Genomic DNA, 17,071 nt, shown 5'->3' on the forward strand with positions numbered 1-17,071 from the left:
TCGGTTAACGGTGTGAACTTGGCCACTCCTTTTTAATTATTTTCCCTCTGCTGAAAATTTGGGTTGGCAGAAGCCATTTGAATGAAACGGTCTTCTCGCGAATAAAAATAAAATATGCCTGCGACCTTTTATAGCTACATTAAATGAAGTTTCAAACGCTAGATGAACCACCCTGCACAAGCGTAACAAAATGTAAACAACTGCTTATAATATTTGTGGTGAAAAAGGCATCAAATTTAATATTTTATTTTATTATTTTATTTTCGATTTTAAAAATTTTTTCTTTCGCCTGCGTGAGTCTTCGTGTAGTGGCTAATATTAGCCCCTTATACCGACTTTTATTTGAAACGTGTTTATATTTTTCCATTCAAAGCATTATTGGCTGTTTCCTTGATTCGGTTTATATATTGAAATATTATCGCTGCGATGACAGATATGACAACTGATAAGAAGCTTTGAATGCGATAAATTGCTAATACAAATTTATATTATCACGCAGATACGCTGATATTTATGAATGCGCTCAATGGTGACTCAGTAAACTTTGTAATAAAACAACGGATTTTATTCACAGAAAAATATATAATTTATTATATTTTAACATCGACATAAAATTGTCAACACCTTCGCATGTTATTTGAAATGCATATGTAAATATATATAAGTAAAGCAAATCATTACGATCATCACATTTCCGCAAATTTTGGAGTCACTAAAAAAGCCTGTTGCACAAATTTCAATTACAATTCAATACCGTTACGCCGTCCCACTTAGCATGGTCCAGAGCGCAGCAAGTTCAAGCTGCGTCCCCTGCGTTCCACATCACGACGCACACAATCGTATTCGCAACGATTTGCATAGGTGATCAAATTGGCAGCGCACACCGGATCATAGTTGCGTGGGCACGGGCAGAGGGGAGTGGCGGTATCAGCAGCAGCAGGTGCTAAGGTCAATGCGGCCAGAAAGAAGATGCCGAGCATCAACGAAGTGAAGAGATGCCGAAATTGCATGTCGTATTTAATGTTTGTAATTAATTACAATTTCGTTTGTTTGTGTGTGTGTTTGTATTATCGTTTTGATAGTTATGCGGTCCACACCAGCGTTCGCCTCTATATGGCAGTGCTTTCGAAAATCAACTGAATTGCCTTGCCCTGTGTTGATAAGTTTTTATGCATACCAAGGCAAGTGGTGCCCCAGTACACCTTATCGTGCGCATAACTAACAAATGTACGCCATGCGGGTGTTGAGTGTTGACTACTAAGTAGAAATTTGTAAATAATAAAGGTAGTTGTGCAACGGGGGATTCTTGCACTTTTATAGCACGACGTATATAATTCCATATATGTATAGGCGAGGGGGATTCCAAGGTAAACGGGTTTTTATAAAGTGAGTTGTTTTTAGTGAGGTTGTCTACTGCCGCATGCGTTGGAAAGAACCGCTGATGTTGTCATCAAAGCAAATATTTATATTTATATTTGTGTAGTTTCTAGACATAGAAGAAAAATTGCAAAAAAAATTCTTACAGGCTAAGTAGAACATAGTTTAATATTGACCAAAAATGGCGAAAGGGTTGGTGCGTGACTACCGTTCGGAAGACGTAGGTTTGAATCTCCGTGAAACACCAAAATGAAGAAAAAGTTTTTTAGCGGCCGCCCCTCGGCAGGCAATGGCAAACCTCCAAGAGTATTTCTGAAATGAAAAAGCTTCTCATAAAAAAAGTATCTGCCGTTCAGAATCGGCTTAAAACCATTTGTGGAACAACATCAAGACGCACACCACAAATAGGAGGAAAAGCTCCGCCAAACACTTAACAGAAAAGTACACGCCAATTATTTATTTATTTTTTAATGAGAGCATTTCATGCTTTACAGCTCTAAAACCACTAGCTGCGAAAAAATTCTGACCATCGGAGAGGTTCGGCAGATATATCAAATAAAATTCTATCGCGCAGTACGGAACAGTCTACTATAGGCAAAATCAGGACTATTCTCTATTCTCTTCACAAAACTTTCGCATTTGTCACCCTTTCTTACCAACTTATTTGTAAGAATCTGTGAAAAATCCACATTTCAAATGCTTCTAATTTGTTCAGATCAATGGTTGTGATTCAATAGTATAAAGAATGACAGGCAGTACGTTATATTTAACAGTTCGGATTATTAATTTCATACAATATTAAAGTCATGATTACTTAGTACATTTCTGTACTTATAAAATACTGCTTTTCAATTCTCATTTTAGCTTTTATTTCTTCAGAAGGATCCCAGTTTTCGGCATTGAGTATTTGAAATTTCGCATTCGTTGTATATTTAAGTCGTCTACTGTTAAGCTTGCGTTTCTGTTGCTAACTATTCAGAACTTCGTTTGGTTAGCATTTAGTTTCAAGCAATAATTCTTACTGCAGCGCGCAACATCGTTGACCAGTGCTTTTAATCCACTCAGACTGTAAGCTAAAAGAGTACAGCTGTTGTTATTAATGTTAATACCGTTCATTTTATGTAGGTAGGTAGGGTGGTTGTCATATAGACACACTTAGACCTTTCGCAGGTCCATTGTGATACCACTGGAGCTTATCCTTACTCTACGTGTTCCTTTTCAAACCATCCGGTAGCTTTAATAAACGAGCAGAGCTTCATTAGTTTTAGATGGGCTATGTCCGCTAGAAATGCTGTATCAAGAGTGCGCAGCCTTCTTCTAACTAGGCTTTCACACTCACATGAAAGGTGTCTGACTGTTTCCTCTTCTTCTGTATTAAGACAGCTTCTACAGAAATCGAAGTACGGGAGTCCTAACCTTCTAGCGTGGCTGCCTATTAAACAATGACCAGTTAATACACCTATCATTTTTCTTATAGATTCTCTGTTGAATCTTAGCAAGATCTTCGATCGACCGCTGTTCCAGTTCGGCCATGTCTGCCTCCTTAGTTCGCATGTTGTGAGGTTTTGCCAGCTTGTATTTACCTTTTTGATGGTTTCCCTGTCTATAAGAAATTTACAAGTGGTTATGGGCATGGGTATCAGCGCCTTATCCGGTTCGAGAAGGAACCTTGTACCGGTACGTGCAAGTTCATCCGCCTTACAGTTTCCTGCAATATTCCTGTGGCCTGGTACCCAGATAAGGTGCACCTTGTAGCACTTAGATACGTCATTTAGTAGTTTAAAACATTTTAGAACTGTTTTTGACGAGTGCGTTTTTGATTCAAGCGCTTTTATTGCTGCTTGACTGCCCGAGTAAATGAAGACTTCATTTGTGGATAATACTCTCGTTTTTATTTCTGTAAGTCCCTCTTTTATGGCAGTGACTTCCGCCTGAAATACACTGCAATGATCAGGTAAGCGAAATGATTGGCATACTCCGAGTTTATCGGAGTAGACCCCACCACCTACTTTGTTGTCCAGTTTTGAGCCATCTGTGTAGATGTTTAAGTCATTTTTCTTAACAATAAGCCCGTTATCCCATTCCTCTTTGGAAGGAAATACTGTGACAAAGGATTTATTAAAATTGATGTCCTTGGTCTTCCAGAAATCCGTTGTGCTGGGAATGCAGGGGAATTGTTCTAAAATTGAAGAGTGTCCTCTTTGGTTAGTTCTGAGGAGGCCGATTTCTCTTAGTCTGAGAGTTGCTTTGGCAGCTGTTTGCTTACCGCTACTGCTCTATTGGTAAAATGTAAAGCATAATATTTAGTGCATCTGTGGGTGTGGTTCTGAGGGCCCCGCAGATGCAGAGACTGGCCATTCTTTGTATGTGTGCCATGGTTCTTTTAATGTACAATTTATCTAGAGCCGGCCACCATACTAATATGCCATATGTTAGGATTGGTCTGACAATTGCCGTGTAAAGCCAGTATACGATAGATGGGGAGAGACCCCAACTTAGTCCTATCAGCTGTTTACAAGAGTATAGTGCTATTGTCGCCTTTTTTACTCTATCTTCGACATTTGCCTTCCAAGTTAGTTTTCGGTCTAGTATTAGACCTAAGTAGCGGGCCTCATCACTAAATGACAGTCCCGTTCCACCTAGAGTCGGGGAGCTATATTTGGAATTTTGTGTTTCCTGGTAAATAGGATGAGTTCAGTTTTATTGGGGTTGACGCTTATCCCATTTGCTTTTGACCAGTTTTCAACCATGTTTAGTAAATCTTGCATGACGTCTCTAAGTGTATTGAGAAATTTCCTTCTTACTACCATTGCAACATCGTCCGCATACCGTTCACTTTAATACCGACATCCAAATTTTGTAATGCTTACTGCAAAATTTTCTCAGAGTGGATGTTAAACAGTAAAGATGAGAGAATTTACCGTTGTCTGCCTCCTCTTCAAATAGTTAATACCTTTATTCTACTGGCACAAACCACAGAAGTGCATAAATGTGAGCAATGAGAGCAGCGTACTTCTGCGGTTTGCTGCCTCTAGACGTTTTTTATGCAATTGAATTAATTCTGTATAAATATCCATTGTTTTAAGTATATCGATACTGTTTTATAATAAAAGATATTTATAAAAATTATATAAAAGATATTCTTAAAAAATATCGATCTACTAAATGGCATTAGGGTTGAGAAAAAAATCGTATTTTTCTCTATAAATATTTTTTTGCGCACACTTACACAAAGTGCGTGCTTATGCGTACAAAGTGAGCTTTGTCTGTTTCAGTAAAAGCTGAATAGAAACAACATAATTCGCTCTCACTGGCGTCTCTATATGAGTTTGATCGCAGTCTTCATGCCTAAAAAAACATACATTTCCCTATGGAGAATGGAATTGAGCTTAATTTTATATGCATGAAATCGAAAATCTGTTTTGAGAAAGGAAGAGTTAAGAGTGTATGCCGAAGTACTTAAGGGGACAAATACCTGTAAAATTTCCAAAACAATTTTTTTTTTCATAAAATGTTAATATTATATAATTCTTTAAGAATATGTCAACAAATTTTGAGAAAGTAAATTTAAGTATTTCTTATATTATAGATTGTCAATCGTGACGACTCTATTCTTTGCGTTCGAGCGCTGGGAGAGGTATAGTTACGTTGTGTTCAAACTTTAGACGCGTTTTTCTCAAAACTATAATTTTCGAATTGGCGTACACGATAACTCGAAAAGCTATTGACCGATCTCCCTGAAATTTTGCACACATCTTTTTTATGATATTACTTTCTATGTGAATTTACAAGTTTTCGAAAATTTTTCGAAAAAATAATATTTTCGAAGCGAAAATAGTAGGAAAATCGCCCCAAAATTCATTTTTGTTAAGCATCTTAATCGGCGAATTTTTTTTCCATTTTTTTTAATTCATATAGAAATTACGACATTAATAAACACAACATGTTTTGGTTTTTTGTATTCAAGTCACTGATGCCGATGCGCGTCGATTGAGAAACCCCGCTGCGACCTTCCTGGAAGAATTGAGTGTACATCCACCATTTTAAATTATTAAAATGAAAAAAAAATGTATATTTTTTTAATGTATAAATAAACTGTATGCCAATTTTGAAAAAAATATATAGAGAATTTTTCTTTTTAAATAAGTTTAATGAAAATCATATGGCCGATTACAGATATCTGCCCCCTTAATAGATAATCTGGGGTCTGATCGGAGCCTTTTTCCAAAACTAACAATATGGCGGCCTCAGGTAATATTTTTCTGATTTTCGAGAAAAAAACCGAAAATTAATTGTTTAAAAGCAGATCGAAAATTTTGAAAAAAAAAAATCCTTCGATTAAGCACGAGTATTTTATGTTTTTCTAAAGCAGTTTAAAAAACATGGTTTTGAGAAAAACGCATTAAAAGTTTTTGCCCGAGCGCCCTTTGTTAATTGTTGAATAACAAGAAAAGTATTTGTCGGATTCACTTCAAATTACCACACAACATTCTTAAGGTATTATACGCTATTAAAATGTAAAAAAAATTCAATTTTTTTGAAAATCCTGACTACCCGTAACTCCTAACTGTGAAAATTACCTTAGCACTCCTTAGCACTCCTGTTACGTAAAACAAAACATACAATGTCCATAATGATTATAGCTTCTACTCAAATATGAACGAGACGGTATCAATAAAACGGTCCGCGGATGACATATGGCAAAAATAAATTTTTTGTTTTTTGGTAGGACTGTTATAAGCTTACATGGCAAATTTCAGCGTGATATGTCATATAGTTTGTTTTCTGTGCTACTGTAAACAAGTCAAGCTCGAGTGTGTTCTTCGAATTTAACGATGGAAATTCAAGTTGAACAAAGAATTTGTTTGAAATTTTGTTATTCCAACAAAATTTTGGCTTCAGACGCCTTAAAAATGTTGCAGACAACCTATAGGGACTCTGCTCTATCGCGTGCACGTGTTTTCCAGTGGTACAAATCGTTCAAAGAGGGCCGTACATCGGTTGAAAACTTGCCTCATGAACGTCGTCCAGCAACATCAGTAAACGACGAAAACATCGGAAAAGTAAAGGAAATTGTGCTTGAAAATCGCACAAATCGCAAAATCGGTTAACGCTGAATATTATTTAGACGTTTTAAAGCGTTTGCGCGAGAACATTCGTCTTAAAAGGAAGGAATTGTGGGACAACAAGTCATGGTTCTTGCATCACGATAATGCAGCAGCTCATACATCACGTCTTGTTCGCGATTATTTGAACAAAAATAATGTTAATATCGTTTCGCAAGCACCGTATTCGCGTGATATGGCTCCATGTGACTTTTTCCTGTTTCCCAAGCTCAAGTTGCCGTTCCGTGGAAAACATTTTGAGACAATTGAAGTCATAAAAGAGAATTCGAAGAACACACTCGAGCTTGACTTGTTTACAGTAGCACAGAAAACAAACTATGTGACATATCACGCTGAAATTTGCCATGTAAGCTTATAACAGTCCTACCAAAAAACAAAAAATTTATTTTTGCCATATGTCATCCACGGACCGTTTTATTGATACCGTCTCATTCATATTTGAGCAGAAGCTAGACTTTTTTTCAAAGCGCTTCGATTTTTCTCGTATCTACATGTTCGAATTCTAAAACCTCGTATCTAGTTACTATAAGTATCGTATCAAATAAGTTATAACTTTTCATAGAAGTTAAGTAACTCTAAACATTTTTATCGATTTACTGAAAATTATCATTTTGTAGATACTAGGTTAGCACAGAAAGGGGACGATATGTCAATAGCACACTTTGTACAATAATTATTGCGTTGACGATCCATTGCAGAAATTAAATTTGAAAACTTTACATGAAATTCTCTCATAAATATTTGCATATAAAATAAGTATTGTAAATATTTATAGGTTATTTGCAATGCTGTGTTTTTTTATTTTATTTTAACCCTCCTTTGAACACCTTTTTTAAAACCTTCGGCTGTACACCCGGGGTCTAGCCTCTTTTCGTCCTGTTCGAAGATCCTTTTTGAAAGGTTTTATCCATGAATTGATATTAAGTTAAATTTTAGGAAGCTACCTGGAAGCCCAAATCGTTAACTGCAATAGAAATGTGTTGAATTCACGTCCAAAATTTGGCCAAAAAAGTCTGGCTAAACACGGGAGCACAAAGGAGGGTTAAGTGAGAAAGCCAAGAAATAGAAAATAAGCATTTAGTTACACATAGCTACATATATGCGCTTCAATGGAAGTAAAACAACAACAACAACGAAATAAAAATTAAAAAAAATTTTCTCAAACCAAATTAAATCCAAATGAAAAAGGAACAAGTGGGGGTATTTAATCGAATGAGAAAACCCAAAACCCTCCCTGATGCAGCATCAAACTGCAACTTTGTGGTCATAAAGAGGCTATTCATCAATTAATTGGCGTAAAGCCTACAATTTTGCGTATTAATCACTTGACGCTCGGGGTTTTTCCTCCTCAAAAATACAATCAGTTTTTATTTATTTTGTATTTGAAAAGTTTATATGGGTTTAAAATGAGAATAACAAATGATAAGTAACGATTGGAAAGCACGATTCGTTCATGCGTCGCATGTAAGGCAAGCATGTCGACACCTGTGAGCAGCACTCGGATTGCTGCGCTGGAGTCTACGAGTATCCACCACACGCGAACGATGTTCGTTCAAATCGTTCAAAATCATTAAGCGCTAATCATTAAACTTTTTTAAATTAAAAAGTAATTTTACATCTACATCTGAACAATTTCAGCGCGTTCTTTCGGACTGTATTATTGCATGTGATTTCATTAACGTGATATGAAATTAATCGAAAGTCAAAAGTTCAACGATAGCCTGATGCATCCACCTTAAATGGCGAACCCTGTAACACTGATTGCAATCCTAATGCTCCATTTCTCATGGCTAGACTCATTTTATTTTAATAAAAACTGTGTCAAAATGCATTTGAAGGCCTTCTATAAACCCACGCAATAAATTTCTTAACCCACTGTTTCATTAATAAAATGAAATAAGTAAACAAAGCATGGAATTTCCAACGCAGCTGCCATTCTCAGCGATAACTAATTACTTTTTCATCTATCTTTTCCACGCCAACTATCTCTAATATTCTATTATATAGTATATTCTATTCCGTTCGCTTTTCGAAAGCGCCTAATAGATTAAAGGCCAAGCCAAAGCAAAAGCGAACATTAAAACCGGCATATAATCGCATTGCATTTGATGAGCTTCTCTCTATTTACTTTGTGATTCGTGCAAACAGATAATTCCTATAAATTCTAAAGACGAAGGCATTTATTTTCATTTACAAATTCACAGCTCAATCGGACGATTCGCAGAGCAGTATTTCTCTCCATTTGAAGTAAAAAAATATAACCGCAATGAAATATTTACATTTGTTCGTTGTGCTCTTCCTGGCGCTGGCGGTGTGCTTCACTCCATCGAACGGACAATCAGTTTGCGCCTGTCCTTACAACTATAACCCCGTTTGTGGAAACAATGGAAAAACCTACAGCAACGATTGCGATTTGAATTGTCAACGAAGAACCAACAGAGGCTTAGCTGTAGCGCATCAAGGAGCCTGTTAAAGCTTAATTTTTATATCTCTATGATCTGTATGTGTTTGTAGTATAATCGGATAATTGATAATCAGTTACAAATCTATGGCAACTATTTGAATGAAAGAAGTATTGAAAGTTTGGGCCTGTAAGACATTTGCTAATTTTTTTTTTCTAGTTATTTGTGGAGATATTATACTAGGAGAATTTTTTCGTACACATACATGCATACAATAAAAAACGTTTGGATTAAGAAATCAAGTTCTAAGCGATTAAAAAACTAGCAATTCGTTTTTATTTATTTCTTCGCCTTGTATGGAGCGAAGAATCGTTTTTAATGGGAATATTATTTTAGCTTACTGTTTACAGCTGTTAAGGGGACAGATACCTGTAATCGGCCGTATTTTCCCTGATTTTCGTTAAAATTATTTAAAATGAAGAAGTCAATATATTTGTTTTTCAAAATTGGCATACAGTTTATTTATACATTAAATTAATATAATTTTTTTTTTATTTTAATCATATAAAATGGCGGATGTACACTCAATTCCGGCGGGCATTGTAGCATCGGCGTTAGTGCCTTGAATACAAAAAACTAAACATTTGTTTTTGTTTCTTAATGTCATAATTTCTATGTGAATTAAACGAAAATGGAAAACAAAATTCGCGGAATAAAATGCTTTGTGCTTCGAAAAAATTATTCTTTCCAACAATTTTCAAAAACTTCTAAATTCACATGAAAAGTAATATCATAAAAGAGATGTGTGCAAAATTTCAGGGAGATCGGTCAATAGATTTTCGAGTTATCGTGTACGCCAATTCGAAAAATATAGTTTTGAGAAAAAACGCATCTAAAGTTTGAATACAACGTAACTATACCTTTCCCAGCGCCCGAACGCAAAGAATAGAGTCATCACGGTTGACGATCTATAATATAAGATATATTTATATACTTAAATTTACGTTATAAAATTTTTTTAACATATTCTTAAAGGACAATAATATAATTTTATGAAAAATTTGTTTTTCGAAATTTTACAGGTATCTGTTCCCTTAATAAAACTAATATCTTTTGTCCTATTGTTTTTTAATGAATCTCCAAGGACTTGTGATGATCACCGCAAGGGACTTCTGGAGAAACGGGCTTCACGCAAACAGCGATAACTTTTACAATTACTAATTGTGTTTTTTGAAATTTTGCTAAAGTCAAGTCGAAATGCTATGTTTATATTTTTGTAAAATAAAGCAATTGACTAGCAAACAAAATTTTTGAAAATCATCACTTTTTCGGGCCTCTGACTACTCCTAACCCGTTCGTAGTAAAATTAACCAATAAAACCAAAAATTTTTTTTTATTTTTTTATGAGCAAACTATTCCCCTTTAAATGGTCTACCCTGTGCATATAATAATATTAATTTCTCAGCGTATAAGTTTGCATTAATGCGTTAACGTTTTTGTCTGACAGCCTTAAGCAACTGCTATTTAAGTACCCTCATCGAATGAAGTACAGAACCCACAGAGAAAATTTTAAATGCTGCAGCAAGTTTCTGATTCAACAGGAGTACTGATTCGTCCAAAGCACAGTAGTTCGTTGGTGACTACATCCATCCATGCCAGCTCAAAATTGACTTCAATATGGCATCTTGCTTTATATGAACTGCGTACTAGCATACCTTAATATTCTTACACCAAAAATCGGAAGACAAAGATTTTCTGTATTTTTACACAGAAATTATATTAGATAAATGAGAATCTGCATTTTGAGTAATTTAGTTTTTAGGCACGGCACCAAATTTGCCAAACATTTTCCTAACACCAACCAGCTTTCAAATTTTGTTTGCTGCTCGCTATATCTGTATGTATAACCACAGAAGTTATAAGAAAGTTCTACAAGTTCTCCACTACGAATATACGAGCACAACTAACGATTGGTCTAAAGCTTCGAACTTTTATGCCAAAGTTTTCGCGTATTAGCAGAGCTTTTTACAGCAAGCAACATTAAAAAACTAGAGCTAGAACTTAGTAAAGGCAGAGAATGTTAATAAATAGTAAAGGCATTGTCAGACTAGGCCAAGAAAAAGCTTTCAGCAAGTGTGTCAAACTAAAGGGAATCGAAAATTAATTGCAAGGGCAGTCAAGCGATGCATGGCAAATAAGTTCCGAAAGTCCTTTTTTAGTGTTATTTTTATTTATTTATTTTAAAATCAATAAACAATTCCTCTTGCTGACTACTAACTACAAAGGCATATATGTATAGCAAAAAAAATTTAGTTAAATTACAATTTTTCATACTGACTGCATACTACGAAAATATATTCAGTTCATACTTTTCCTCTTCCGAATCTCTTAACACTAAACCTACCGGTATTTTATGTATTCCTTTTCATACCAATGTGGGTCAAATGACCCGTCTTTAAAGTATTATATATGTATATTATTAAGATCACATATATTTCTCGGTAAAACAATTAGCAAGAGAAGAGTAAATCTTGAAAAATACATTCGATGTATTTTTTAATAAAAGTCGTGAAGGCAAATCACGATTTAATAATGTTATTTCTAAGAACTTCTGACAAAAAGTTTAAAATGGGTCATTTGACCCGTCCATGGTAGGTTTAGTGTTAAGATTCATCAATGACTCCAAAAGATTCGCGGAAGTAATTTGCCCGTCCCACCATCCATACTGTATCTATCCTGTCTCTCTATTCCTTCCACTGTAATATATCCGGTTGTAGTACAATGGTCCTCCTGGCTAAGTGCTTACTTGTCCAACCTAATCTAATCTAATCTAATCTAATCTAATTTAATAACAAAAAAGAGGTTGTCTGTAAAGTCGGTTTACTGACGATAGTTTAACGTGACAACGTCATAAGAAAATATTGATGGAATGGTTGCAATTTTCAAAACAAAATTTTAATTTTATTTGTTTGATAGATATTTTGTATGGATATAGAGGAGGAGGTAAATGGAATTGCAATGGAATAGGTCAAGTTACATTTACACAAACGTGAAAAATGACGAAAGATTTATCAAATTCATGAAAGATATATTTAATTTCGATTGTGCATCAGACGTTAATAAGTCAACAACACTAAGAGGCACCATCATCGATTTGCCTTTTTCAAGACACTTTACACTCGAAACACTCCCTTTCATTTCCTACTTTTTCTATCATCGTCCTATTCTCAACAGAGAAATGGTTCATTACCATGCACACAGGAAGAAGGCATATGCAAATACAAATATGTGAATTTATATACAAATGCGCATATACATACGTATACATATATATGCTCACTCAAGTAGGACAGAGCCAGATGTCGAACGTTGCCGAACGCGGGGCCGATTGTGCTCTTTGTCGTTCGTTCCGCGCTCTCGCTTGCAGTTCAAGCACATTAGCTTACATTTGCTTGCGTACGGAATAGATTCGTATATTTGATATGTCCATATGACTTGTATGCATCTTTACATATAGATTTGTTCTTTTTGAAAATTGCGCGAAATTTTATATGTATATGCATGTACATATACATATGTATATTAGTATTATTATTATTATTCTTTATTAAAATATAATTAAAATTATAGATTAATCTAAGATAAAAGCTCTAGCTACCAGGGCTATCGGCTAGTCAAGTGATAGTAAATGTAATTAAATAAAGATTATAAGACTAAATAAGTTGAAATATGTTTATAGATTTGAGAAAATTTGACATTTTTATTATATTTGCTTTAGAAGAGATGGAGAGAATGTTGATTGGATCTGCGTTATCCAGTGTTGTGGTGCGTAAGGCGGAGATAGATGGACAATGTAGGAGAATGTGGCGTACGGTTAAGCGGTTCGCGTTGCAAAAGTTACACATTGGCGGTGGACTCTTTGTTAAATGGTATTGGTGTGTTAAAAGAGTATGCCCTAGCCTTAAACGTACAAAGCATCGGTTCATCCAAGTGTATATTAGTGTACAACATATCTTATTAGGTATGTGGTAAATATTACCATACATATTTTCCTTCATATATAATAAAAAAATTAATAATAATAACATTAAAACAACAGGTATTATTAACAAACTTGGTTTTATTTTAAATTCTTCAAATAAATCAAATTAATAATAATCAATAAGAAGGCATATGCAAATACAAATACGTGAATTTATATATGTACATATGGGCATATACATACATATATACGCTCACTTAAGTAGGAGAGAGCAAGATGTCGAACGTTGCCGTTCGTTTGCTTTGTTCGTTCCGCGCTTTCGCTTGCAGTTCATACAAGGTAACGACAATGAGTAAGGTAACGACAAATGAGCAAAGTAACGACAAATGAGCAAGGTAACACTAATGAGCAAGATAACACTAATGAGCAAGGTAACGACAAATGAGCAAGGTAACGACACATTTTTTCGTGCGTGCAGCCGGCTAAATCGAATTATAAGACGTTATCACGTCAAAAATATATCAAATAGTTAAATTATAATGTACAATTTAATTGAGCAGGAAAAGATAGTTTAGATAAAGTAAAATCTAACTCAATAGAATTCGAGATCCCATTGAGTTCATGAAGAGTGTGAGCAATAGGCGCATTGCAGGCATAATTGGTTCTGAACCTACTCAAAGAGAATGTATATTTATTACATAAAGACGTGCTAGGGAAGTTAATCATTTCTTAAAGAGAGGAACAGTCAATTTCACCCTTCAGAATATCAAACAAAAAAGATAGCAACAAAATCGAACTTCTACACTCTAACTATTTAAGAGTAATTGGGAGTAGGCGGGATTTATATGGGGAGACAGGGTCAAAGAGATTCAGGGCAGAGAGAGAATACTTGAGAAAGACAATTTGTACTCGCTCAATTCTATCTATAGAGAATTAGTGGCAAGGTCTCCAAATAAACACGGTCTCCAATGTAGACCAAACAAAGGAAGTAATATAAATAGCAACTTATGAATATACGGGCCTGCAAAATTCGAGCTCCTCCTTCTTATAAAGCCAATAATGAAGTACGCTTTAGATAAAATAAAGCCTAAATGATTAAGAAATTTAAAACGCGCATCTAAAACAATACCTAGATCCTTCAACAGATTGAAATGCAATATCACTGATGCCATAAAAAGTAGGAATAATGTTAATTATTTTTGAATACGTGAGTTTAAAACATTTATTAATACAGGGCGGGCCATGTAAAATTTGAATCGGCTATAAAAAAAAACTAATCAATATTTTTTCAAGCTTTTTTTTATTTTGAAGATTGAACATTGTCATTTATGAATGAAAAATAATATCGTTCAAATGACTGCCACGACTGGCTTTACAGTAGGCCATTCGATCAACCCAATTTTTAAGCACATTTTCGATTGTTTGGGTTCCAATTTCATAAATGGCAACTTCGATTTCGTGTTTTACAGCATCAATCGTCTCTGGATGGTTCGCATAGCATTTGTCCTTAACGGCTCCCCACAAAAAATAGTCAAACGTGCTTAAATCACAGCTACGAGGCGGCCAATTGATATCGGAATTTCGGCTGATTATTCGGTTTTCAAAAACGGTAGCCAAAAGTTCGAGTGTAACTTTGGCAGTATGACAAGTTGCACCGTCCTGTTGAAACCAAATGTCGTCCATGTCATCCTCTTAAATTTTTGGAAACATCTCGTTGAGCATGCCACGGTAACGCTCGCCATTTACTGTAACCGCGGCTCCCCGCTCATTTTCGAAAAAAATGGCCCGATGATGCCGCCAGACCAAAAACCGCACCCAACAGTGACTCGTTGTGGATGCATTTGCTTCTCTACAGTAACGGGTGGATTTTCTGAGCCCCAAATCGGACAATTTTGCTTTTTGACCTAATTTTGTTCAAGCGTATAGCGTCCCATTTCGTAAATGTCAAACCTTTAAGTAAATTATGAACACATTTGACATGTCATTTGTGTTACCATTCTCAAAAAAATAGGTGGTTCAAAAAGCAAACGCTATGTGGCCCACCCTGTATTAAGCGATAATCGAGAGATACTACACCAATTAATCATCAGCTTCAAGGTTATGTAAATCCGCCGAGTTTGAGATAATAGAAAATATGTTTAAATCATCCGTATACAGAAGAAAAACAACTACCATTGATAAATAAAACAGAAAGCAAGGCATCCAATCCACTACCTTTGAGGCACACCAGAGGATGCAGAAAAAGAAGCAGACGAGGCAGCATCAGCAGAAACTACACAATGTCTATTACGTAAGCATTTACAGATTAGCTTTCTAAAACTACTTTTTAGTAGTTCATATTAATGTAGTGATAACGAGGATGTGATAATAAATAAACATAATTTGATATTAAAAAGGAGTTCAAGAAAGCCAGGGTCAGTGCGCTGGCTATTCGTTGATTAGTATTTGTTGAGTTCACAAAAATTCCTTCACAATAGCAGCTTTGTTAAATGTGGCGTTGTCGTGTGCAAAATCTATTAATTTTTTCACAAATTTGGAATTTTTCAACAAATACAAATTTTTGTTTTGTCTCAAAAATTTTTTGAATTTTGACAATCCCTTTAAAAGTGCTTTTTAACTAAACAATTCGCACAATTTTTTATAAAATAGTAAATATGAAAGCTCTACGTTAAGTTACTTTGATATCAGCTGTTTTTTGTTAATTATAGTTATGAGTGCTCGGAAAATTTCTATAATTCTCGCCAAAATAAAAAGCAGTGGAAATACTTATTTTTGAAAGGTCAAATTTACACAATTCCGCGGTTTTTAATCAGAATTTATATAAACATTTTTGGTAAGCAGTTTTATAGCTTATTAAGTTTTAATAAAATAAAATGCAGGTTGGAAATTGCGAAAAAATTTCGTGTATTTTGACAATTTTTCGTGTTGACAGAGTTTCGGATTTTCTGCATTTCGTGGTGAAAATAACACCAACAGAGAAATGATTGTAAAAAAACAACGAGAATTTTGTGTAACGTCAAACTACATTAGTTTTTATTAAAAGTTAACTGAAACCATGTCAAATGGACACCTTTTTAAATTAAAATTTAATAAGCAGTAAACCTGTCCACCAAAAAAATTTTTTCTATGAATTATACTTAAAAACCATGAAATCGTGATACGAAATTTGTGGAAATTTCGTAATTTTTATATAAAATTTTAGACTTAGATTTATATGGCTGTAGTTAAATAACGAGCTATACGAAACTAAAAAAATATAAAGAAATATTAAAAATAAATGAAAGTATCCAAAGCTGGTTAAAATATTGATGTACTATTACTTTTCCCGGGTGGAGTCTTGGAGCACATCTTTTATTGGACGAATCTTATTGGATTGAATCTGAACATCAAAAGATCAGTTTTTCTCACAAATACTCAAATCTCATAACAGACTCTTCGCATATGATGGGAACTTATATAATATTCTAAGGTCAATGACTTTGAGGTGGCTGGCTCAGACGTAAGCTCATTATTCTTTTGCATTGGGTAGAGTGCATTTATTTGCGAAGTTGGAGAAGTGTACCTGTCATAATAATATACAATAATAATGTGCACTCAATGGTAGTCACCTTTTGTCGTTCGTTTTCTTAAAGAATGGAACTTGGAAATACTCCATGCGCCGTTGACACTGAAAAAATTTCTCCCGTATTTTTGCATTAGCTAACCTGAGTTTCTTGCGTTATCCCACAACACTTAAAAAGTCTCCATTTCCTCATCAAGCACAGCAATTGGTGTCAACTCATAGTTTGTTCTCTCGGCACCAACAAATGATAGCTGACTTGAGTTCAAATCTATATGCGTACTTAGCAATACCAAAATGCGAAGAAATAGAAATACCAATAACAAATATTCGTTATATTCATGTTCGCTTGTTAATTGAAAAGAGTGCACAAAATTGCGTTTTTAAAATAGTGTTGCTATTTGAGATATACTCGCATTAGTCATTGAATGTTTGTTCTTCCGCAACATGTCTACATATTTTATCGGCTTATTTTTACAATAAAATGTTGTGTTTTGCTTCTGGAAGTGTCAATATAAATGGTACAAATAACAATAACGCCTATCTCGCACTTGAGTTAGTGCCACTTGACGTCATTTTGCTTTTCCCCTTCATGCTTTAGTAGTTCGTATGACATACATACATA

The 17,071-nt window shown here is 34.7% G+C and overlaps 1 protein-coding gene across 1 annotated transcript; it reads right to left on the bottom strand.

Annotated features, from left to right (window-relative positions):
- Positions 1 to 562: 562 nt before the first annotated feature.
- Positions 563 to 1,227, bottom strand: LOC129249168 (serine protease inhibitor Kazal-type 1). Its single transcript, XM_054888834.1, has one exon. It carries the CDS (start codon positions 1,008 to 1,010, stop codon positions 771 to 773), a length of 240 nt encoding a protein of 79 aa, XP_054744809.1. The 5' UTR covers positions 1,011 to 1,227; the 3' UTR covers positions 563 to 770.
- Between the last annotated feature and the right edge of the window lie 15,844 nt (positions 1,228 to 17,071).

The sequence above is a fragment of the Anastrepha obliqua genome, chromosome 5 (assembly GCF_027943255.1).
Source record: "Anastrepha obliqua isolate idAnaObli1 chromosome 5, idAnaObli1_1.0, whole genome shotgun sequence".
NCBI lineage: Eukaryota > Metazoa > Arthropoda > Insecta > Diptera > Tephritidae > Anastrepha > Anastrepha obliqua.

Bases quoted from the DNA above. Each gene is read 5' to 3' on its own strand.
- LOC129249168 (XM_054888834.1), bottom strand. From the start codon at position 1,010: ATGCAATTTCGGCATCTCTTCACTTCGTTGATGCTCGGCATCTTCTTT.